This window comes from Microcaecilia unicolor, chromosome 6, assembly GCF_901765095.1.
Source record: "Microcaecilia unicolor chromosome 6, aMicUni1.1, whole genome shotgun sequence".
NCBI classification, from domain to species: Eukaryota; Metazoa; Chordata; class Amphibia; order Gymnophiona; family Siphonopidae; genus Microcaecilia; species Microcaecilia unicolor.
Window position 1 is genome coordinate 279,162,326 of NC_044036.1, and position 25,612 is coordinate 279,187,937.

The following is a 25,612-nucleotide window of genomic DNA, read 5'->3' on the forward strand; positions in this document are numbered from 1 at the left end:
CATGTTCAGGTCAGCAAGTCTCTCTTCATACGTCTTGGAACGCAACTCCCATACCATCCTCGTAGCTTTTCTTTGCACCGCTTCCATTTTTTTAACATCCTTCGCAAGGTACGGGCTCCAAAACTGAACACAATACTCCAGGTGGGGCCTCACCAACGTCTTATACAGGGGCATTAAAACCTCCTTTCTTCTGCTGGTCACACCTCTCTCTATACAGCCTAGCAACCTTCTCGCTACGGCCACCGCCTTGTCGCACTGTTTCATCGCCTTCAGGTCCTCAGATACTATCACCCCAAATATATTGAACAGAATGGGCCCCAGCACCGATCCCTGAGGCACTCCACTACTCACCTTTCCCTCCTCCGAGCGAACTCCATTTACCACCACCCTCTGGCGTCTGCCCGTCAACCAGTTCCTAATCCAGTTCACCACTTCGGGTCCTATCTTCAGCCCTTCTAGTTATTCAAGAGCCTCCTGTGGGGAACCGTGTCAAAAGCCTTGCTGAAATCTAGTAGATGACGTCCATAGCACGTCCTTGATTTAATTCTCCTGTCACCCAGTCAAAGAATTCAATGAGATTCGTTTGGCACGATTTCCCTTTGGTGAAACCATGTTGTCTCGGATCTTGCAACTTATTGGCTTCCAGGAAATTCACTATCCTTTCCTTCAGCATGGCTTCCATTACTTTCCAATAACCAAAGTGAGGCTTACCGGCCTGTAGTTTTCAGCTTCTTCCCTATCACCACTTTGTGAAGAGGGACCACCTCCGCCGTTCTCCAATCCCTCGGAACCCTCTCCGTCTCCAAGGATTATTGAACAAATCTTTAAGAGGACCCCGCAGAACCTCTCTGAGCTTCCTCAGTATTCTGGGGTGGATCCCGTCTGGCCCCATGGCTTTGTCCACCTTTAGCTTTCCAAGTTGGTCATACCCACTCTCTTCCGTGAACGGTGCTCTATCCACCTCATTCTCAGGTGTACTTTTGTCAGTCCCTCTCGGTCCTTCCCCAGGATTTTCTTCAGTAAAAACAGAAAAAAAGTATCTATTTAGCAAATTGGCTTTTTCTTCATCATTTCTACATAGCGTTTTGCTGTATCTTTTAGTCTCACAATCCCCTTTTTAGGTCTTTCTCCTTTCACTAATATACCTGAAGAAGTTTTTGTCTCCCCTCCGTACATTTCTAGCCATTTGTTCTTCCGCTTTGCGCCTTCGCCAGACGTACCTCTCTCTTGGCTTCTTTCAGTTTCATCCGGTATTCCTCCCCGGTGTTCCTCTACTTGAGATTTTTTGTATTTCTGGAACGCTAACCTCTTTAGCCTTTATTTTCTCAGCCACTTGCTTTGAAAACCATATCGGTTTCCTTTTCTCTTGCTTTTATTTACTCTTGCTTTTATTTACTCTCCTTACATAAAGGTCTGTGGCCCTGTTTATTACAAAATTACAAAAATGAGAATGTTATCATGCCTTTTATTGCTCCAGGTGTGACTGCACCTCAATTACTGTGTGCAATTCCGGTCACCACATCTAAAAAAGTTATAGCAGAATTAGAAAAGGTTCAGTGATGGATGACAAAAATGATAAAGAGGATGGGAAGACTTCCCTATGAGGAAAGGCTAAAGCGGCTAGGGCTCTTTAGCTTGGAGAAAAGACGGCTGAGGGGAGATATGATATAGGTCTATAAAATACTGAATGGAATGGAATGGGTAGATTTGAATCGCTTGTTTACTCTTTCCAAAAATATTAGGACTAAGAGGCATGCAATGAAGCTACTAAGTAGTAAATTTAAAACAAACCAGAGAAAATATTTCTTCACTCAGTGTGTAATTAAACTCTGGAATTCGTTGCCAGAGAATGTAGTAAAAGCAGTTTGCATAGCAGGAATTAAAAAAAGGTTTGATAGTTTCCTAAAGAAAAGTCCATAAGCCATTATTAAGATGGACTTTGGAAAATCCACTGCTTATTTCTAGAATAAGCAGCAATCAAATCTGTTTTACTGTTCTGCGATCTTGCCAGACACATGTGACCTGGATGGCCATTGTTGGAAACAGGATACTGAGCTTAATGTCCTTTGGTCTGTCCCAATATGGCAAGGCTTATGCTCTTATGTAATGTTTCTCTAACCACTTTTAACTTCATCTGAAGCCTGAGAGGGTGACTCAGCATTGTAATACCATTTAATTACCCTATGGTTTTGTTTCTTACTTTTGGACCACAAGTCATGTGCCTGACTGAAGCTCAGGGCATGTTGAATGTTCTGAGATTTCCTGGTGAGGATTAGTAAAGAATAAACTGTAGATGCACAGTTTTGCTATAATCGCTCAGGTGCATGTGGTTGTTCTTCTCTCCTGTGAGCACATGTCACCCGTGCCTTGCGCACTGACACTGGCTCTGGCCCAAGGAGAGATTAAATACCAGCCAAGAATATAGAGCATAAAGTTGGTAGTCAAGCTTGCAAGATTCCTGTTTTTTTCCATTCTAAGTATTTATATTAGCAGTTTTTTTCCCCCTTCTCACGCCTTAGAATAGTCTTGGCCAGTTTAATGCAGAGTATCAATTGTATAGTGAAATTAAAAATGAAAGTCCACTTAAGTGCACCTAGAGTGGTAACTGGAGAGGTGGACGTACTGTTCCACTACTCCTCATTAGGAGCCCCCCCATATAGATGTTACATAGTACAGAGAAAGTGTAAATACAGCATGGACAGCAAACAAGGGGTGAGGGGCAGCAGATTTTAATACTTATTTTTATAGCACTTCTAGATGTACGCAGTACTGTACAGTGATGATTTGAAGGACACCTAGGAATAAGAACATTTCTAGATAGTGCTATTAACATTGCAGACATAGCAGTTGATGGTATGTGTTGCTTCATTGCTCCCTTCTATTGTGTTTTGTTTAACTTTTAAACAAAAGCACAACAGCATTTTACGCAGCAAGTTTTTATTAGAAACATAGCGAACATCACGACAATGCCAGAATACACAGAATTATCATGAACCCCTAGTCTTCTCCCATTCCCAGTATTTGACTCATATTGCATCATATGTCCACCCCCCCCCCCCCCCCGGTATGAGGTTAGTGGATAGTCAAGTTTTGCAATTTCTGCCAGTTGGTCTGGGTTTCTTCCCCTCAGCCTGGCACCCAGAATGGTCTTCCTTCTTGCCCAGCCCTTGCAATGACCCTTATGACAGAGCACTCAGGACGGAGCCTGGTGGCAGTTAAGACTTTATCTCTTCCATTGTTCACTAGGGCCCTTTTATGGTGGTTCATTAGAATGGAAGGCTAGCAGATATTAATTTCTGGCAAAAGCCATTTTCTCATGCAGGTATGAGGAGTGTACTGAGGCTAATTCCTATACGGGAATGACTAGGAGCATACTAAATCCTTCCTGGTGACCCAAAGAGTGGAGTGGAGGAGTTGCTTGATGGTTAATGCAACTGCCTGAGAACCAGAGAAACCAAGTTCAAATTCTACTGCTGCAGCACCTTGTGACTCTGGGCAAGTCAATTAACCCTCTGTTGCCCTGTACCTGTATATATATGTAAACTGCTTTGATTGTAACCACATAAAATCACTATATCAATCCCATTTTCTTCCTTTCTAAGGGGGAGAGACCTAGGTGTGGGGGTAACCAAGTCACATTGTTTTAACAGCATGTTCAATCTTATCAGGCACTGTTACTCTTCCCTTCTCATTAAATGCATCAGCACTGTAGTTAAAATAAGTGATGTATGTATGCCAACACTGTCCTTAGGTGCCAGCCCCCATGAACCTCTTAATCTTTCCCTTCCCAGGGCCTTGGTGCCTCTATTCCAGGGACATATCCTCTGATTGTAGTGATCCTGCATTTATTTGATATTACAGTTTTAAAGGTTGTAAATTGCTCTGCACTTTTTCTGTAAAAAGCAGTTCACAAATAGCTATAAATAAAAAGGGCCACTTCTTTCTTCTTCACCCCCCCCCCCCAAAAAAAAAAAAAAAAAATCACACACAGAAGCCTTGTAGGCCTGTACATAAATTCAGGCCTAGTGTTAAGAGCAAGTTTGAGCTGTTAGCCTGTCAGCCTGAAACCTTTCTGTCTGAATTCCCCTCTGAGTACTACCAGCAGCCTAATGAGTCGGGGTGGGACTGTCCCTCAGATACTCCGCATGCACATTTTAACACTTTTTTTTTCCTTTTTCTTGAAAGACTAGGAACTTGCAGAAAACTTTTTTGACAGGTGAATTTCATCCTGAAACTCAGAACTGTACAGAGTTTGAAATGATTTCTTCCCTCAGAGGATGGTGTAGGTTTCAGCCTGCCATTAGAGGTAGTAGTAACTGAAAAATTAAGCACACTCAGCAGGAAGATGACTGGCCATAAGCTGGAATGTGCAGTGCCACCAGAGGCAGTGGCAACTGGTCAGACTGGGTGGGCAAGGACACCAGTAGGATAAGGACACTCTAAGACAGGGGTAAGCAATTCCAGTCCTCCAGAGTCCTAGGCAAGTCATGTTTTCAGGATATCCACAATATGCATGAGATAAATTTGCATACCAAAGAGGCAGTGCATGCAAATCTATCTCTTGCATATTCATTGTGAATATCCTGAAAACCTGATCTGCCTGAGGCTCTTGAGGCCTGGAATTGCCCATGTTGTTCAAAGTACTAGGTCAAAGTACTTAAGTAAAAGTACAATGAACACCTTAAAATTTACTTAAGTAAAAGTAAAACGGTTACTGCATAATATAACACTTTTTGAGTAAAAAGTAAAAGTACCATAACTACAGTGAGTGCAACTATTGTTAACATTTTTATCCCAACAATTGTATTGCTCTACAATTCCGTCTACTTTGCTTTTAGTAAACTAATTTTAAAATGACTGTCGTTCTGTGAGTGCGCTTGTGAGTCTTTAATCCACATAAGCTAAAAAGGTATTCACAACTGCAGGAAGTGGATTGTTCACCTGATAAAAAGTTCCTTCAAATCAGGCCAGGCTGTAATATTACTGATGTCTTTTAACTGGGTCCTGCAGGTATTGATCAAGAGGGATCTCTGTCTGAAACACGTGACTTCCTTATACAAGATGCTTATCATCATCATTATTGTCATTATCATCTGCATTAGTACAGTGCTATTCATCACTTATTTAGTTATTTATTTGTTGCATTGTACCCCACATTTTCCCACCTATTTGCAGGCTCATGTGGCTTACATAGTACCATCAAAGGCATTTGCCCAGTCGGTGGATAACAAATACAAAGTTGTATAGTGATCGTATGAGGTATAAGTGGAGGGTCGGAATGGATGAAGATTGCGTGATGTCCTGTTCGATCATAGTCATGCTGTGTTGGTGGGTGAAGAGGGTTACGTGGGGTCGTTGGGGTAGCCATTTTTGAAAAGGTTGGTTTTTAGTGATTTCCTGAAGTTCAAGTGGTCGTGGATTGTTTTCACAGCTTTTGGGAGCCCATTCCATAGTTGTGCGCTTATGTAGGAGAAGCCGGCTGCGTAAGTTGTTTTGTATTTCAGTCCTTTGCAATTTGGGTAGTGTAGGTTTAGGTAGGATCTTGATGATCTGACTTTGTTTCTTATTGGTAAGTCTATGAGGTCTGTCATGTATTCTGGGACTACGCCGTATATTTTTATTTCTTTATTTATTTTTGTTACATTTGTACCCCACGCTTTCCCACTCATGGCAGGCTCAATGTGGCAGGCAATGGAGGGTTAAGTGACTTGCCCAGAGTCACAAGGAGCTGCCTGTGCTGTGAATCGAACTCAGTTCCTCAGTTCCCCAGGACCAAAGTCCACCACCCTAACCAATAGGCCACTCCTCCACTCCACTCCACTCCACTCCACTATGATTTTGTGGACTAAGGTGCAGATTTTGAAGATGATCCGTTCTTTGATTGGGAGCCAATGCAATGTTTTTCAGAGGAGTTTGGCACTTTGGAAGCGTGTTTTGCTGAATATCAGCCTGGCTGCTGTATTTTGGGCGGTCCTGGAGTTTTTTTAATGAGTTGTTTCTTTGCAGCCTGCGTAGATTCCGTTGCAATAATCTGCATGGCTTAGGACCATTGATTGTATTAGGTATCGAAAATTTGCCCTTGGGAAGAAAGATTTTAATCGTTTGAGCTTCCACATTGAATAGAACATTTTCTTTGTTACAGAGTTTACTTGGTTCTTTTGTATTCTGCATCTTGCTATCATTGTCATACTGTCCAATTACAGAGAAGGCTTTCAGAAAGTTGAAATCACTGTCTGTTTCCTATTTTCATCTGATGGAAAACTCTAAATATCTTCAGGAACTGATGGCAAGAATGTCAAATGTATGGAAACTCTTCAGTCTTAAGGCCAGACAAGGAGAATATCAATCCAGTGGACAGTCAGGCCACTATAAAACTTTCCGTGGGATGTCCAGCAGTCTGTTGTGATAGAGACATATATCTGTTCACCAAGAATTGCAACAGGTTCAGCTTCATCTCTGCTTCAAGGTGACTGAATTCATCACTGTTCTGTTTGGCTGGAGATTAGTACCAGTTCAACAAGCACAGGGCAACTCTACTGTTCACATAGGCTGTATTCCCTGAACACCAAAATTAAGATGAGATGATCCACTGTTTGTGTGATGAGTTTTGCAATTGCAAAATCCTGTTCCAGGCTTTGCTGTTTCATTTGGTTTACTGAGGAATCTCATTTAGGTCTCTCTGCCTCTTTTTCTTTAACTGCAAGCATCAGAATTAACTAGGTAAAAGTAGTAAAAACTGGTAAAATTATTACTTCAGTAAAAGTTACAAATTTTTCCTGTACTTCTTTACAACTAAAAGAAACAAAATTTTTTACTTAAGTACAGTAACTAGTTGCATTTACTTAGTTGCTATATAACACTGAGTAGAGAGGTGTGGTAGCCGTGTTAGTCCACTTTAAAGGTATCAATAGAAATAAAGCAAAATAAAACATGGAAAAGAAAATAAGATGATACTTTTTTTTATTGGACATAACTTAATACATTTCTTGATTAGCTTTTGAAGGTTGCCCTTCTTTGTCAGATCGGAAATAAGCAAATGTTGTTAGATGACAGTATATATAAGTGATATAACAAAAGAGAGGGAACGAAGTACAAACTAAAGTCCAAACAAAAAAACAGCACTATGGGCCTTTAAAAATGGAACACAGTTCTTTAATGAATGAGCCTTGACAAAAAGACCCGACACGGGCTGTGTTTCGGTGACTAGCACCTGCGTCAGGGGTCACAGTGATGACGTGGAAAACTTGGGGAATAACTCGAATATATTCCTCTTCAATATATTATTCCTTACCCCACGTCTCATATAGTAAAAGCTACAAAGCAACAAGGCACTTTCATTTTCTGTATCCAAACATCAAGCATTCCAGTGACAGTCTAACAGGATGGGGGGTGGATAGGTGAGAGACAGGAAGAGGGACAGGTGAGATATGCATGGAGATAGGAGGGTGACAAAGCAGTACAATTTATGGTTTATAATGGGCTAGAAAACCCAGATCTTTGTTAAGTCCTGTCTGGTGGGTGTCAAAATATTTAATCATTCTGATTTCAAAGGTCTTACGTTCCTGTATTGTTTTAAAGTTCCCTTTTAAGATTCTTACCATGAAGTCACTGGTACAGTGTTCTGGTTTTGTAAAGTGCTGCCCCACAGGTGTGACATCTTTATTAGTACTGGCATTTTTCATATGGTGTCTATGTAAATTAAAATCTCTTCTTAGCATCTGACTGATTTCTCCAATGTAGCAGCATTCATTGCATTTTTTACACTGAATGATATATACCACATTGGAAGATGAGCGCGTGAAAAATTTCTTAATGTTGAATATTTTCCTTTGTGAATGACCGTGGGGGTCCTGCGAAATGTTTTGGCATAGTTTGCAGCTGGATATATTGCAAGGATGTGTGCCATTCTTTTCTTTTTGAGTCTGTGTTGGTTGCTTACTTTTAATTAACTTGTGTTTTAAGTTGGGTGGCTGTCGGAAGGCCAGCACTGGTGGGTATAGGAATATCTCTTTCAGTAATTCATCCTCCTGGAGTAGAGGCTGCAGATATTTTATGATTTTTCTTAATTTTTCCAGCGCTGGGTTGTATATCACTATAAGGGGGATTCTGTCTGTGGCTTTTTTTTTCTTTGTACTGTAGCAGATTTTCCCTGGGTGGTTTGAGGAAGGAGGCAAATATTCTTGGAGATTATTTGGGTATGTAGCTTTTCTGTTCGAATGATACAATCAGGATTTCAAGGTGTCTGTCTCTGTCCCCTGGGTCAGAGCAGATACGGTGTATCTTGTGGCTTGGCTGTAAATATGGATCTTTTGGTATGTGAAGGGTGGAAGCTGGAGTTGTGGGGAGCTGCATTTGTCTTTGGGTTTCTTGTATATGGATGTTTGTATATATCCATTGCTGATTGAGACTGTGGTGTCCAAAAAAATTGACTTTTTCTGGGAGTAAGTCAATTTTGAATCTGATTGTAGAATGATATGTATTGAAGGAATTGGTAAAATTGTTTCAGAGTTTCTTCCCCCTCAGTCCAAATCATAAAAATCTAACACTGGAATTTCCTACCCCTGCTTTAGGTAGTACCCTTGGTTCATAGTTTATGATTTTGAAATACTGCTCTCAATGAACATGTTAGAATGGTTACAAATAAAGCATGAAAGTTACAACAAAAGGAAAGGAACTCCAGTTGTAAACAGTTAAAAGCATTTACACCAAAACAGAAAGAATATAAGTACATATAAACCATGGGCTAATTAGATTACAAGCACACAGACTGGACAAGAGACAAGCACTTTCAATCAAAAATCAAAATAAATCCATACAAACTGTCTTAGTGTGGAAGCCCCCTTCCTTCCCTGACTCTAAGGTATCATTGGGCCAAAGGTCAGTATATAAAAATGAATTTTCAAGGATGCCCTGAACCTTTTATGCTCAGGTTTGGCTGGAAGGGACTCACACCATGATGCTCAAAACTCCGGTGCTGTACTGAACAGCACCCAAAAATAACTTCCTAATGCTCAATGCTAATGATATGTAAGCTGTTAGTGTTGATCATTAAGAAGATAAGTGGCAGGATTATGCCAGGGGCATGTGCACAAGAACTGTGAGTAAGCAAAGTTCTTGTGCTCATTCCCAGTTCAAAGAGGGGAGAGGCAGTGCGGTGGATGGACTGTACGAATGTTGCCTGCGTCAGGGGTCACACCAATGACAAAGGAGGCTTCACTGTTGTTGTGTGAGAGCTTTGCACTTCATTTCAATAGGAGGAACATATCACAAAAATTTTGGAAAGCATCAGCCTTCTGAAATTAGTCTGTTGAAGCCTCCTCTGTCATTGGTGTGACCCCTGACACAGGTGCGGTAGCACCGAAACACGGCCCGTGTTGGGTCTTTCTTCAATCAAAGTTCACTATTAAAGGATTTTTTAATGAAAGAACTGTGTTCCCTTTTGTTTTTAAAGGCCCTTTGTGCTGTTTTTTTTTTTGCTTGATCTTTTTCTGTACTTAGTTCCCTCTGTTACATTCTAGTGGTTAGAGCAGCAGGTTGACAACCAGAAAACCCAGTTCAAATCTGACTGTAGCTCTGTGCCTCAGGTACAATCTTACCCCCCCCCCCCCCTGTTTACTAGGCCAAGATAACGGCTACCATGCACTAATGTCGGCACAGCCCATTTACTTTGTCAGCATTGCCGCATGGCTTAGTAAATAGGGTGGTTAGATTGTTAGCTCTCTGGGGACAGGGAAATATTTAGTTTACTTGAATGTAACTCACCTTGTACTACTACTGGAAAAGGTGTGAGCTAAATCCAAATACATTTTTAATAGCTAAGACTGCTATTTGTGTCCATCTGGTGAAATTTTAGCAAGCTCTCGGCTACTACTCTTTTGGAAATGGATACATTTTGGATGGACCTTGAGCTGTCTGTCCACAATTTGTCTTTTTTTCTGGCCCCTAACAGGTGATTTCAGTACTCGCCAGTGATTGAACTTCTGCTAATTAACAGTAACTGATTATTTTTGCTTCATTTTTGAGCTGTAGTTTTATTCCTGTTTCTTTGGACTTCCGGTGTCATCAGAACCGGAACTGGGATCTGGCACCATGAGTCTTAGTTCGCAAGATACCTAAGGACTTTGTTTATTATTTATTATAAACTTACTATGGGACTCACTGTTGAAAGAGAAAAATGTCTAAAAAGTGACATAAACGTCTAAGAAGTGGTATATTAACCTAATGGTTAAAGAACTGGGTTGAGAACCAGGGAAGCCAGGATCACACCACACCTTAACTCGTGTTCTTGGGCAAGTTATTTAACCCTCTACTGCCTCAGGTACAAACAAAGGGGGTCTTTTACTAAGCTGTGGCAAAAAGTGGCCTTAGTCCACCCTTACGTGGGCTTTTCCCATGTGCTAAGGTCAGTTTTACCACAGCATTAATGGCTATGTGTTAATGTTGCATTAGCGTGTAGCTACTAAAAAATTATACTGCATGGGCACTCATTTTGTAGGTAGTAAGGGCTCACATGGTATTTCTTCACTAACCAGTTAGCTGTGCTGATTCGCAAGAATGCCCCCTCCAAAAAAAAAAGTAATAATTTTTAGCATGCAGTTAGCATGCGCTGATTTGCCAGTTACCACAGGAACCCCGAGCATGTCCCGTGGTACACCATTTTATGCTGTGTTATGCACACCTTAGCGCTCAACACAGCTTAGTTAAAAGGGCCTCTTAGATTGTAAACTTGAGAGGAAAAATACCTTCTGGACCCGAATCTCATTTTGTGCCAGGATCAATATGTTTATTACAACTCTGTGCTACTCTTATACACTGTGGCTGAACAATGGTTTTTGTGCAACTCTGTTTGTACTGGGTGGACCAAACAATCTCACGAGTGACAAGTGTAGAAAATGACATTTAAATTACAATGTTATCAGCTATATAACTTTTGCTTCCCCTGATTCAAAGGTTGAGAACTGATGATGTCATGTCGTGATTAATTTCTAAAACCAAAACAGAATTATAGGAGCAACCCCCCCACCCGAAAAGTCTACCAACTAATCCTTACAGATTCTGACAATATTTTGTTGTTTTCCTTGACCCCTCCAGGCCTTCAGTGATGCTGCCATTAATAAAGAGATCCTGGAATTAAAAGTGCATTGTAGCACTTCAGGGTGTAACTGGACTGGTATCATGAGAGATTATGAAGTAAGTGTCACCTATCATTTTATTTAAATAGCATTCACACATGGCTAATACCTTACCTAGATGCTGATGATCAAAGGCAAACGTGGGTACCCTAAGATCAGAACCAGCGAGCACGTGTAACAATGAGCTTGCTGGCTACGAACACTAATAGCATGCAAATGTATGCTAAAGAAGGCCATTAACATCCTCTCCAGTGCTCAGTGGGCAGCGTGCCAAACAAGGGTGCTGCTTCCGTGGCAAACCCTACACCAACTTGGGGCTGGCTTTAGGGTTTGTCAGAGCATTGGGGAGGAATGGGAGACCCTGTCCAGTTTGCATTTGCATGCTTCCAGCCCCCCCCCCCCCCCCACTTCCCCTAACACAAGGACCTGGAGGTCCAGTGGATCTCCAGACCAGTGGCGTAGCCAGACCTGACATTTTGGCTGGGCCCAGAGCTAATATGGGTGGGCACTATATATATATATATATATAGATAGATAGATAGATAGATAGATGCACCCAAATGACTGCTGAGATCAGCCAGGGAGCTCAACTGCATCCCTTCTACACACTGCCACTGTGAGCAGCCTCAACAAAAGAAGAAAATGAAGCGCGGGGCCGCTGCCGCAGCAGCCTTCAGGCATGCACTGTCGGGTCTGCCGGTCCTCAGCCCTCGGAACAGGAAATTGACGTCAGTGGGGGCAGAGGACGGCAGAGCCGACAGCGCATGCCTGAAGGCTGCTGCGGCCCCGCGCTTCATTTTCTTCTTTTGCTGCGGCTGCTCACAGAGATGCAGCAGCGGCATTAGCGGCAGAAGATCATTTCAGCAGGAGACTTTCCCGCTTTGGCAGGAGTGCGGGAGATGACCTGCCAAAGCGGGAGTCTCTCGCTGAATGTGGGAGATTTGGCAGGTGGGTGGGCGGGCGAGCCTGAGCCAAGATTGGGTGGGCCTGGGCCCACCCAGGCCCACCCGTAGCTACGCCCCTGCTCCAGACCCCCCTACCACCCCACATGCAACAGCCCCAGCCCCTCAATAAATAAACCCTTGGTGGTCCAGTGGGACCCCTTCTAGCCCCACCCACCTGCCCAAGGGCTAGTCTGGTAGTCTAGTACCCACCAAAACTCCCTAAAACCCCCTCATACTTGGAAAAGAGGGAGGGAGTAGCACTCTTCCTTCCTTCCTCCACAAGCGCCGCCTCAAAATGGCGGCACTCTGCCTGCCCAGTACATCCTGGGAGTTTCGCCCTTATATGGTAGTGAAGCCTCACCCAGTGCATCCCATATTAGGTGGGCAATGTGGGATGCTTATTACCTAAGTAAACTTATTGCACAGGAGAGAGGCTATGGGACAGCTTTCTGGCGTTATTGGAAACCTTTTCTGATCGGTATCAGACTCTGTCTCCTTGAGATGGGTAGCCTTTCGGCTTAATTTGGCTGAAATAAGGGCTTGATATCCTATCCAGCTTATAATTGAAAAAGAAAAATGCCTATATTGTGACCCAAATCGGGAGATAGACGTTTATCTCACAAAAACGAATAAAGCGGTATAATCGAAAGCCGAATTTGGACGTTTTCAACTGCACTCCGTCGCGGATGCGGACAAAGTTGATGGGGGCGTGTCGAAGGCGTGGTGAAGGCAGAACTGGGGCGTGGTTATCGGCCGATCAGAGATGGGCGCCTTTCGCCGATAATGGAAGAAAAATATGCGTTTTTAGCGAGAATTTAGGGCACTTTTCCTGGACCCTGTTTTTCCACGAATAAGGCCCCAAAAAGTGCCCGAAATGACCAGATAACCACTGGAGGGAATCGGGGATGACCTCCCCTGACTCCCCCAGTGGTCACAAACCCCCTCCTACCACAAAATATGCCATTTCACAACTGTTTATTTTCACCCTCAAATGTCATACCCACCTCCCTGGCAGCAGTATGCAGGTCACTGGAGCAGTTATTAGGGGGTGCAGTGGACTTCAGGCAGGTGAACCCAGGCCCATCCCCCCCCCACCTGTTACACTTGTGCTGGTAAATGGGAGCCCTCCAAACCGCCCCCCAAACCCACTGTACCCACATGTAGGTGCCCCCTTCACCCCTTAGGGCTATAATAATGGTGTAGACTTGTGGGCAGTGGGTTTTGAGGGGGATTTGGGGGGGGGGCTCAACACCCAAGGGAAGGGTGCTATGCACCTGGGAGCTCTTTTACCTTTTTTTTTGTTTTTGTAAAAGTGCCCCCTAGGGTGCCCGGTTGGTGTCCTGGCATGTGAGGGGGACCAGTGCACTACAAATCCTGGCCCCTCCCACGAACAAATGCCTTGGATTTATTCGTTTTTGAGCTGGGCACTTTCATTTTCCAATATCGCTGAAAAACAAAAACGCCCAGCTCACAAATTGTCGAATAAAAGATGGACGTCTATTTTTTGCGAAAATACGGTTCGGTCCGCCCCTTCACGGACCCGTTCTTGGAGATAAACGCCCATGGAGATAGACGTTTTCGTTCGATTATGCCCCTCCACACCTTCTTTTCTTTTTCTTCCTCTTAGTTGGGGCTTTATTGGGAATAAAGTTTTTCATTTCATGATGAATATGATTGGGGGTGGGGGATGGGGAAGTAGGAGTTATTTTTTTCGATGTACTATCGATTGCAATGTTTAATTTTCAAATACTATTTGGATTGTTGGATTTGTAAGCTTGTATTGTGCTTTGTGCAATGTTTGAATAAACTCAATAAAAAAAAAAAAGCCCCTGCAGTACAACATTTCTTTCAAGTAATCTATTTATCCTTTCACTTTCCTTATTGCAAGCTGTGGACTGGGAAGTCTGCATTATTTAAAGGAAATCCTTTGACATAAGTGAAAGTATGCTCATACTTTTGCTTTGAGTATTTGCAAAAGTAAGCGCGTAATCTTTATTTTTAGGAGAAATGGGGCACTAACTACTGGAAATACCCAACTCCTACCCTTATTTTGAAAATCTCCTGTTCCACTCGACAGACACTGATGTCAGGATACTGATTTCCAGCTTTCTGTGTCATCTCACAGGAGCACCAGAGCCTCTGCGAATGTGCTTTAATCTCCTGCCACCTGGGCTGCGGACATGTGGTCATAAGGAAGAACCTGGCTGACCATTTAGAAAAGGAGTGTATTCACAATATGGAAGCCTGCCAGAAGGGTAAACAGAAAATCTCCAGGAATCAACTCCAAGTAGGAAACTGTTTCTGTTTTTTTTTTAAACTTAAATTTGTATTTATCATTCCCTCCCCCAGCAGTATCTCCCTCTGAGACACTGCTGGTTGGAGGCCTGTTTTATTCTGCAAACCTGAGAATATATGGCAAATGTGGGTTGTTAAACAGTGAGAGATGTAACGATTAGTCGGGGCTTATGACTGACAAGTGCTCTTCAGTAGACGTAGCATTCAGCAGTTTGGTTCCTTATGTTTTTAATCTGTGGGGAGTGGCCTAGTGGTTGGAGCACTGGTCTTGCAATCCAGAAGTGGCACTTCAAATCCCATTGCTGCTCCTTGTGATCTTGGGCAAGTCACTTAACCCGCCATTGCCTCAGGTACAAACTTAGATTGTGAGCCCTCCTGGGACAGAGAAATAGCTGGAGTACCTGAATGTAACTCACCTTGAGCTACTACTGAAAAAGGTGTGAGCAAAATCTAAATAAATCTCTTCTGTGCAAGTCAGTGCAAAATGTGGCCAAGTAATGGAATATACTGGTATCTAGTAGCAAAAGTTTCAAATTAATATTGGCATCTTGCATTGTTCTGTGTGTTTATATTTGTGTGTGTGTATATATATATGTGTGTGTGTGTGTGTGTGTGTGTGCTCATCTCTGTAATCTGTACATTCACTTCTATCAGTCCCATTGCCCAAGCTTTTATGTCAATACTATTCAGATCATTCAACCAGCAGCGGTCAGCGTTTTTTAAAACTCTAACTGTTGCCGACTACATTAGCCCCAGTCTGCAAAATTAAGAACCCTCATCCCTACCAGCTGGAATCTCACCCAGCCCCCTGGTTTCAATGACCCCCCCCCCCCCCCCCACACAGGTATGCCTCAGATCCCTGAAGGGCCAGTGGGGGTGATGGGGGCAGGAGCAAACCCCTCTTGCTCCTGCTCCTTGCAGTAGCATCCTCAAAATGGTTGCCTCGACCTTTTGAGTCACAGCTGCCATTTTGAGCATGCTGCTGCTAGGGGGCAGAAATGAGTGGGATTCAGTCCTACCTCCATCACCTCCACAGGACCACCAATTATTTAAGGTAGGCCTGGGGGGCCTAAAAACTGAGGGGAGTTGGGGATATTCTGGGGGGGAGGGAGGTTCCTAATGTCACATGCTGGGGGGGAGGGTGAACAGAAGTAGGGGAGCTGTTTTGGGGGCTCAGAGGGTTCAAAAAAGGATTTCAAAAATTATGCAGATACTTGCCAAATTTGTGGATCAATGTACAAACAATGATCCTGCCAAGGAATGAAATGCCACTTCTGTCCAAGATAATTTAGGAATAAAATGAAAGTTAGAAAATATGAAAAATGCCCTGACATAGAAGGATTAATTTTCCTGTGCTCAAGCATGTTTTCCCCATGGAATGCTTAAAAAAAGATGGGGTGAACGTTAATTCCAAGAGATTCTTTTGCACTTATTTTGAAGGCTGATTTCTTAACATTAAAAGGAGATTGACGTGGATGGAAAGGAATCACCTGAGTTTGACTCAGGCGCTTGAACCATCTGAGATTTGTGTACTAGTCAGGAACCTGGCTGGTTACCTTTCTTTGGATTCAAGGCAGCAGGATCACAAAAATGTTTCTGAAGAAATATGGCTCATTTTTGGGGGGATCAAAAGCTCATCTTTATTCAGATTTATTCAACTGAGGAAAAGAAAGCTTTTGGTTTGGTTTTTTTAAATAGATATTTATTGGATAAACAGCAGAAAATATTATTTCTCCTAGTACTCTTCCACCTCTCGCTTGCATCCTCTAAGTTTTTGTGCTTTTTCTGCGCTAACTCCTGCATTCACAATAGCATCTACTTCCAGCTTGGTGATGTCACCCCGGAATAGGGATATTTTTTCATTCAAGTCCTTATCTTTCTGGTACTTGGTCTCCTCAGGCTGTTTGAGTTTTGCACTTTTGGCCGTCTCCTTCCAGGTATGAATTTCCTTCAGTTTCACATAATCTTTGATGCCATAGTGCTCCCGCCTCTGTTTGCTGTTCAGGCTCTTCAAGAAGGATTTAGCTTCTTTCCAGCTGCCAGAGTCGGAGCTTAGGTCTGGCTTCCCTTTGCCCTTGGTGGCCATGGCGGTGGAAGTTCAAAACAAAGCCGCAAGGACAGGAGCGAGGGGCGGCCGGGACAACAGAAGAAAGCTTTTGTATTTAAAATCAGAGGTGATTGCATTTACAAGATTCATTTAATATGAAATCAGTTTCAAGAGAAAAGTTAAGATTAGTGAAGTTTTGTATATTTTTTGGGAGTCAGATTAGCTGTCTATATTATATCAGAAAGAAAAAGAGAAGCTACTGGTATTTCCTGGACTCCAGTACACGTGGAGGGGCATTTTCGAAAGGGATGTCCACATTTCGATTTGGACATCCTTGCAAAACATCCCAATCCAGGGACGGGGAAACCCGTATTTTCAAAACAAGATGGGCATCCATCTTTTGTTTCGATAATACGGTCAGGGACGTCCAAATCCTGAAATGTGGTCATCCTTAGAGATGGCCATTCCTAGACATGGACGTTTCTGAATTTCAGCGATTTTCGAAACCAAGGATATCCATCTCAGAAATGACCAAATGCAAGCCCTTTGGTCATGGGAGGAGCCAGCATTGGTAGTGCACTGGTCCTCCTGAAATGCCAGGCCACTAACCGGGCACCCTAGGGTGCACTGCAGTCAACTTCATAAATTGCTTCCAGCATAGGAGCCAACTTTTCAAAACGATTGGGGGGTGCTGATTTTTTTTTTTTTTACAGGTGCTGCATTCCCCCTCCCCCTTGTCCCCCTCCCTCTCCCCCCGCCCCTCCCCCCCTCCCCCCCCCACCGCTCCACTTTGAGCCTGCAAATAGATGGGATAAGATGGGATACAAATGCAATAAATAAATAAATAGCTCTGCCCTACCCACCCCCCATAGTCTGGCATCAGCCCTCCCTTCCCAATCCCCCACCCAGAAACACATCAGCTCAGCATGAAACATAAAACTTTTTTTTTTTTTTACCTGGGCACTGCTGCAGAGCCTACCCCCCATCTAGATGCCCAACATGAAATTATAAAACTTTTTTTTAATCTGGGCTGTGCAGAGCCCATCAGCATTATACATAAAACCTAACCAGTGCTGAGCCCTCCCCCTCAGAGTAATCCAAATATTACAGAAATTCAGAAAATGTTTTTGTAGGGTTTTTTTTTTTTAACCTGGGCAGCGCTCCCCTGCAGATCTGTGTGCTGCTACAGCATCTGCTCCTGCCCCCGTGCACCGAGTACAGCACTTCACTTCGGGCCTTTGGCACTCCTGAGCTCTCCCCAATTCCCGCCTATGCGGGACAGTAAACTGCTGCACACTGCTGCTGCTGGGCTCAGAAGTTGAAAAAATGAAGCTGTGTGCAGGGTGGGCCATGGGAGCATGCAGGGACTGGTCTGGAGCGGCTGCGCGGGACCGGACAGGAGGACCAATGAGACTCACTGGCCCACCACTGCCAGGGCAGACTTCGGCGATGGCAGCTCCTCCTCTGTGCTCTACTCTGCCTCTGTTGCAGGCTTGCAATGCAGCATGCATGATGTGATCATCCCCCGCCTATGCGGGACGAGAAACAGAGCAGAGTCAGAGAGGGAAAGCTTCCAACGGCGTCGGCGAGTCAGTCCGGACTCCGGAACATTTGAAGGAGGTAGGAGGCGAGGTAGGCGGACGGACGGACAGCACAGTGAGTGGTGCACTGCAGCAGGGCAGGGAGTCGCGTCGGGACGGTGCAGGGAGTGCCGCGGGAGCGGGACCAGGCGGGACTTTATGCCCACGATGACGTCACGTGACACTGCAACAGCACCCATGGAGTCGGCGCCTATGGCTCCAAGGTACATAGCTCCCTTACCTTGTGTGCTGAGCCCCCCAAAACCCCACCAAATCCCACTACCCACAACTGTACACTACTACCATAGCCCTTACAGGTGAAGGGGGGCACCTAGATGTGGGTACAGTGGGTTTGTGGTGGGTTTTGGAGGGCTCGCTGTTTCCTCCACAAACATAACAGGTAGGGGGGTTATGGGCCTGGGTCCACCTGCCTGAAGTGCACTGCACCCACTAAAACTGCTCCAAGGACCTGCATACTGCTGTGATGGACCTGAGTATGACATCTAAGGCTGGCATAGAGGCTGGCAATCAATATTTTGAAAGATATTTTTTGAGGGTGGGAGGGGGTTAGTGACCACTGGGAGAGTAAGGGGAGGTTATCCCTGATTTTCTCTGGTTGTCATCTGGTCATTTCGGGCACCTTTTTGTGCCTTGGTCTTAAGAAAAACATGGCCAGGTAAAGTCGTCCAAGTGTTTGTCAGGGACGTCCTTGTTTTTTTCAATTATGGGTCAAGGATGTCCAAGTGTTAGGCACGCCCAGGTCCCGCATTCACTACATCTCCGACATGCCCCCTTAAACTTTGGCCATTCCTGCAACAGAAAGCAGTTGGGGACGTCCAAAATCGGCTTTCGATTACACCAATTTAGACGACCCTGGGAGAAGGATGTCCATCTTCCGATTTATGTCGAAAGATGGGTGTCCTTCTCTTTCAAAAATGAGCCCAAAAGGCCAACTTTTGTGGTCTTGTTGCTGGATTTACTGGACATTTGTATTGTTATTATTTGTTATATTGAGTTTTATTTGTTTTCTTACGTTTGCATTGAGTATTTTATTGTAAATTATACTGAATACATATACAGGCATGTGTATAGATAAAATTTTAAATAAATACATAATTATTTTGTTCTTGCCTCCTTTTCTAATTCTAGCCAGAATTATTATTTCTTCTTTCATGTTTCTGCTTTTTTTGTTGTGTTATTATGACTTTCTGTTGAAGATTTTTGTTTGTCTTTGGTATTTGATCCTAAATCAGATGAATATAAAGTAAAAAAAAAAAATAACCATGGGTAAGCATTACCTAAATTCCGCTTTATTACTTGGCCATCAGAATATGCAGGGGATGCAGATCGCTACAAATAAGTAAACTTTATGATATACAGTTGAACACATTTGATTGTGAAACAAAAATTTAAAATTACCCATGATTAGCATTTCAAAAGCAAATATTTGTGTCTCTGCCAAAACCTGTAACCAGCTCAGCTTTGTAGTTTGTTGACTGAATAATACAACTGTTCTTTTTCCTTGAGAGCTACCATAAGCTGTTTCTAATGCATCTATAATCTGTTAAAAGTTGCTCTGCTCTTCAGGTATTGTAGACATCGAAGGCCAGGAGGACTGTTGGTGTTCCACTGGCATTGAAAAGCAGTTCTCATGCATGGTTTTTTTTTAGGTATATTAAAAGCATGAAGCCGGCAAAGGAATCGGTTGGACTGCTAGATGACCGAGGGGTAAAAGGGGCAATCAGGGAAGACAAAGCCATAGCAGAGAGATTAAATTAATTCTTTGCTTCAGTCTTCACCGAGGAAGATTTGGGAGAGATACCGGTGCCAGAAATGTTATTCAAAGCTGACGAGTCGGAGAAACTGAATGAAATCCTTATAAGCCTGGAGGATGTAATGGGGCAATTTGACAACTTGAAGAGTAGCAAATCTCCTGGACCGGATGGTATTCATCCCAGAGTATGACAGAATTGAAAAATAAACTTGCGGAACTATTGTTAGTAATATGTAATTTATCTTTAAAATCGAACATGGTACTGGAAGATTGGAGGGTGGCCAATGTAAGGCCGATTTTTTAAAAAGGTTCCAGAGGTGATCCGGAAAATTATAGACCAGTGAGCCTGATGTCGGTGCCGGGCAAAATGGTAGAGACTATTATAAAGAACAAAATTATAGAGCATATTCAAAAGCATGGATTAATGAGACAAAGCCAACATAGATTTAGTGAAGGGAAATCTTGCCTCACCAATCTATTACATTTCTTTGAAGGGGTGAACAAACATGTGGATAAAGGCGAACCGGTTGATATTGTATATCTGGATTTTCAAAAGGTGTTTGACAAAGTACCTCATGAAAGACTCCAGAGGAAATTGGAGAGTCATGGGATAGGAGATAGTGTCCTGTTGTGGATTAAAACAGGTTAAAAGAAAACAGAGAGTAGGGTTAAATGGTCAATATTTTCAATGGAGAAGGGTAGTTAGTGGGGTTCCCCAGGGGTCTGTGCTGGGACCACTGCTTTTTAACATATTTATAAATGACCTAGAGATGGGAGTAACTAGTGAGTTAATTAAATTTGCTGATGACACAAAGTTATTCAAAGTCATTAAATCGCAAGAGGATTGTGAAAAATTACAAGAGGACCTTACAAGACTGGGAGACTGGGCATCTAAATGGCAGATGACATTTAATGTGAGCAAGTGCAAAATTATACATGTGGGAAAGAAGAACCCAAATTATAGCTACATAATGCAAGGTTCCACGTTAGGAGTCACCGGCCAAGAAAGGGATCTAGGTGTTGTTGATGATATGTTGAAACCTTCTGCTCAGTGTGCTGCGGCGGCTAAGAAAGCAAATAGAATGTTAGGTATTATTAGGAAAGGAATGGAAAACAAAAATGAGGACGTTATAATGCCTTTGTATTGCTCCATGGTGCGACTGCACCTCAAATATTATGTTCAATTCTGGTCACTGCATCTCAAAAAAGATATAGTGGAATTAGAAACGGTGCAGAAAAGGGCAACGAAAATGATAAAGGGAATAGGATGACTTTCCTATGAGGAAAGGCAAAAGTGGCTAGGTCTCTTCACCTTGGAGAAAAGACAGCGGAGGGGAGATATGATAGAAGTCTATATAATAATGAGTGGAGTGGAACGGGTAGCTGTGAAGTGTCTGTTTACTATTTACAAAAATACTAGGACTAGGGGGCATGCAATGAAGTTACAAAGTAGTACATTTAAAATGAATTGGAGAAAGAGTTTCTTCACTCAACATGTAATTAAACTCTGGAATTTGTTGCCAGAGAATGTGGTAAAGGTGGTTAGCTTAGTGGGATTTAAAAAAGGTTTGGATGGCTTCCTAAAGGAAAAGATTACTTCAAACTAAACAACCCTATTGCAGATTTATTCGTGTGTTACACAACAGAATGACTGCAATTATATATATTCACATGTGTTGAGAGAATCACTTAATGAGCTTATAGCTTTATATGGAGGAAAACGGTCTCAAAATGCCTGCCTGCCCAAATACATGAATGGATCATAAGGCATATTTCAGGCTAAACTCATCGACCTAAAAAACCTCCTTTTTCAATTTTAATTCAGATAACTTTCTTTAAGTGAGAACTGCATATTGACTTAGCTTTGATGCTGGGTGGTCTAACATCTATTCTCTTATCTCCCGACGGGACCCGTTTCGCTCCACCGCTTTCTCAAGGGAGGGATGTAGACGTGCCTAAAAGACAAAGTAAGTCAAAAACCAAATCTAACCTTACAAGTTATAGCATAATATACTCTCAAACACTCTTACTGGTGTGTCTCTCTGTGTACAGCTAGACCAACAGTTCATACAAAATGGCTTTTCATTTAAATACCATGGAAACTAGGGTGTATGGAAGTCAGTTGGTTGAGGCTGGTTACATTGTCTCAAAAAGGACATACTTGTGCACTTAACCAAAAAATAAAAAAAATAAAAAGTATGTCCAAAGAAAATATCTCAAAAGAATGCAGTCCATTCTATGGTGGAATTTAACCCCTTCAGTGCTAATGATTGTAGGGCATGTATCCACCGTTGACCACATTGAGTCAGCCTTCTATCACGGTTGCCTCCCCGGGGGGGGGGGGGGGGGGAGGTCCCACCTGCTGTATGATACAACATCTAAAGTCTTTGAAGGCATGATGACTTTCCTTACAATGTTGGACTAAAGGAGCTCCTAGTTTGTAGGTGGATCTGAATGACTTGTGTTCTATTAGTCGGACATATAGAGGCCTACTCATTTTGCCCACGTATATTTTGTTACATGGGCATCTCAAAACATATACTACATACGTAGATTGGCAATTTGGCAATGAACATGTGGGTTACATATTGATATTCTTGAATATTGAAAGGCTTGTGCAAGATGGGTTCTTCATAGCTGACTAAAGAATTAAAAGCTTTGGGTCTTGAAACCTGTTAGTAATTGTTGCCCCAATATGAGAATGAAGGTGAGGAATTTCTTCACAAGATCATGACAGCAGATGAAACATGGACTTATCATTATGAGCCAGAAACAAAGTGCCAATCCATGGTGTATCATCACAAAGGTTCACCTGAGGAAAAAAAAATTCAAAACACAGCCTTCTGGAAAAATCATGCTTACAGTCTTTGGTGCATGGATGGTGTTGTTCACATGGATTTCCTTGAACCTGGTACCACCATCCACTCAGAGCATTACAATGCAACCCTGAGAACTTTGAAAGAATGAGAAGAGTTTGGAAACACAAGAAGGAAATTTTGTTGCAAAATGACAATTTTAGGCTTCACTCAGCATGAAAAATCACAGGGGCAATTGAGCAAATGGGTCTCACAGTCTTACCTCATCCACCATACAGCCCAGACTTTCATTCTTAAATTGAAAGAATACCTTCATGGGCATTTGTTCAACTTGAATAAAGTGTGGACAGGACTGTGAGCAACTGGCTATCAAAATTCTGTCCATTGTTGGTAGAAATATGTAGTAAATGATAGTGACTATGTAGAAAAGTAAATACATGTAATAAAAGCTTGAAGCATTATTTTAATTTTTTTATTCATTACAGTATCTTCATTTAAACAAAAGGTTTGGAGGTGGAGGATTTACTTTTCATTCAACCCTTCTAATAACAAGATGTCTAAAGTATTGGTTCCTATTTGGAATCCTATTTCCACTGGAGTTTCAGATGGTTATACATCAGCCCAAAACCCCAATTTCTATAAAATAATTAAGAGTAAAGAAGTGGCTATAGAATGCATTTTCAACTCAGCTGATATGTAGAGACACTGTATGGTGTTTCTTGGTTTAACCCCCAAATTTTTCCTGTCACTCTGGGGAGCACAGGCACAGTTTCAAGAGTTGCTTGAAGAGCAGAATGGAAAGTGCATTTTTGTCTTTGTTTTAAACAGATCATGTTGTCTTTGCTAAACTGCTCGTGTGCCCTGATACCCCATAACTCATAGCCAGTCCGATTTTCAGCTGGTGGAAATCAGCATTTTGCTGACCATCAGCTGCATTATACCCACAAATCACAGTATTCTATAATATTGTGCCTAACTTCTGGGAATGCCTCCTGAGCTGCTCATGCTTCTCCCATGGCTATGCCCCTTTGAGTTGCACAGTGTGAAATTTAGGTGCATGCGTTACTCCAAATTTTCACCAATTAACATCAATTATTGATCGTTAATGACTCATTAACTAATTAGTTTGCACACAGATCTGGGATTTTGACGCCAACTTTGGGTGACCTATTATAGAATCTGGGGGTTAGAGACCAACCGGACAATATTCAGCGCTATTTAATTGGCCAGAAATGGCCGCTGACCAGTTACATAGCATTTTGGTGCCTAACTACTAATATTCTGCGCAAGATAACTAGTTATCTTCGCTGAATATTGCGGTTAGTGCCCAAAAGATAGCCAGATATATCATGCAATATTCAGAACTGATTGGCTAAGTTTAGCAGCCAAATAGCAGTCCTATCTTTGGTCACTATAAACTTATCTGACCAGCACTGAATATTTGACATAGCTGGTTAAATGTAAGCGAGTCAGAAAGACTCCGACTATTCAATGCTGGTCACCGGACACAACTCGGCATTCAATATCCAGGGTCAGCACCGATCACTGCACTTAGGTGGAGTGCCTCCCGCGGACTGAAGATCAACCTGTACTTATTGAATTTTAGTTTTGCTTTATGTTTCACTGTATATTTCATTGGAAGCTACCCAGAATTTTGAGATGTGTGGCGTGTATATTTTGTAGATAAATAACTGAAAGTTTCCTACATGTTTTTCTTACAGCAGCAGGTCTGTGAAAACAGTGCCCTCAAGAATCCTAAGGCAGAGCCGCCTAAAGATAAGGTAAATCAGCTCATGAACAGCGGGTATTAAATTGTACCCAGGGAACTGGAAATGTGCAGCTTTATCTGGCATTGTTTTTGTGCTTTTTACAGAGCCGTACAGCTGCGGTGTGGAAAAGCAAGGACTGCTGCCGATTTTCAGAAATCGGGTGCTCTTTCAGAGTGAGTAGTGGACAGGAAAATAAACAGTGGGAGTAAGCTGAAATTTTAAGCAGGTCTCTAACGCTATTATTTATAGCCACACTGCACTGTTTGATTCTGGTTGAGTCTATGCCTTAAGCAGAGTAGTCCTCAGAAAGACTTCACATACTTGATATATGAACACAGTATTTTGGCATTTCTTCAATTCTTAGGTATTTGTGATTTCATTCATTCTTGTGAATGACTGAGGAACTTAGAGCTATGCAGAGTATCTGTTCTCTATCTGCATGACTCTTAAATAAAGAATAGTGGGCATTATTTTTAGCCCAGCGGTTTCCTCTTAATCTTACGGCTTTCAGCTTTTGACAATGAACAGGGAAGCTGAACTCATGAGCTCAACACAAGTTAATGCTTCCCCCCAAACAAAAAAAAAAGAGAAAAGAACAAAGAGTAATGAAGTGTAGGTGGGACGGACCAGTGCATATCTAAATGTCAAAAGCAGAACAGGTAATGTAGACTAAGGAAGACTCACTTGACAAATCAAAAAATGAGGGAAGCACTGAAAGTCCCACCAATTATTTCCCAACCAGTTCATACACACCAGTCTCTCTGTGTCTCCCTCTCCCTCATTGGCTGCAGTCCACCTTCATCATACTCCCCACTTCTGTCCATCCATACCACACTCTTCACCACCCTTGCCTCCAGTCCTTACCAATCTCTTTCCTTAGCCCCCTCTATTCCATTCTTTCAACACCTATTCTCTCACATTCTCTTTACCTTCCTCCTCTCTCTTCCTTATCTCCTCTCCTTACTCCCTCTGCACTTTTTAATTCTCCCTTTCCTGCAAAGGCATAGTTTGGCTTTTGTATTTGCAACCAGGAGAGGTTAATAGCTCTCTGCCTGTTCCACCCCCTCAATTTCCAGTGTATCCTTCCCTAGCCAGTTTTCGTTCCTGCAGGCTTGGCTTCAGTGGCGTTCCTAGGGGCGCTGACACCTGGGGCGGATCACCGATGTGCCCCGCACCCCTGGGTGCAGCGCCCCCCCCCCCGTGCAGCGCGACCCCCCCCCCCCCGGCGAAACCCCGGCGAAAGAACCCCCTCACC

The 25,612-nt window shown here is 42.8% G+C and overlaps 1 protein-coding gene across 2 annotated transcripts in view; it reads left to right on the forward strand.

The window, feature by feature from the left end:
* The window catches only part of TRAF1 (TNF receptor associated factor 1), a 47,768-nt gene that overhangs the window by 13,088 nt on the left and 9,068 nt on the right, over positions 1-25,612 (forward strand). For both annotated transcript variants that reach the window (XM_030207578.1, XM_030207579.1), the window contains 4 exons: positions 11,092-11,190; positions 14,202-14,363; positions 24,310-24,369; positions 24,462-24,530. In XM_030207578.1, coding sequence (XP_030063438.1) covers positions 11,092-11,190; positions 14,202-14,363; positions 24,310-24,369; positions 24,462-24,530 — 390 coding nt within the window. The remainder of the gene's footprint in view (positions 1-11,091; positions 11,191-14,201; positions 14,364-24,309; positions 24,370-24,461; positions 24,531-25,612) is intronic.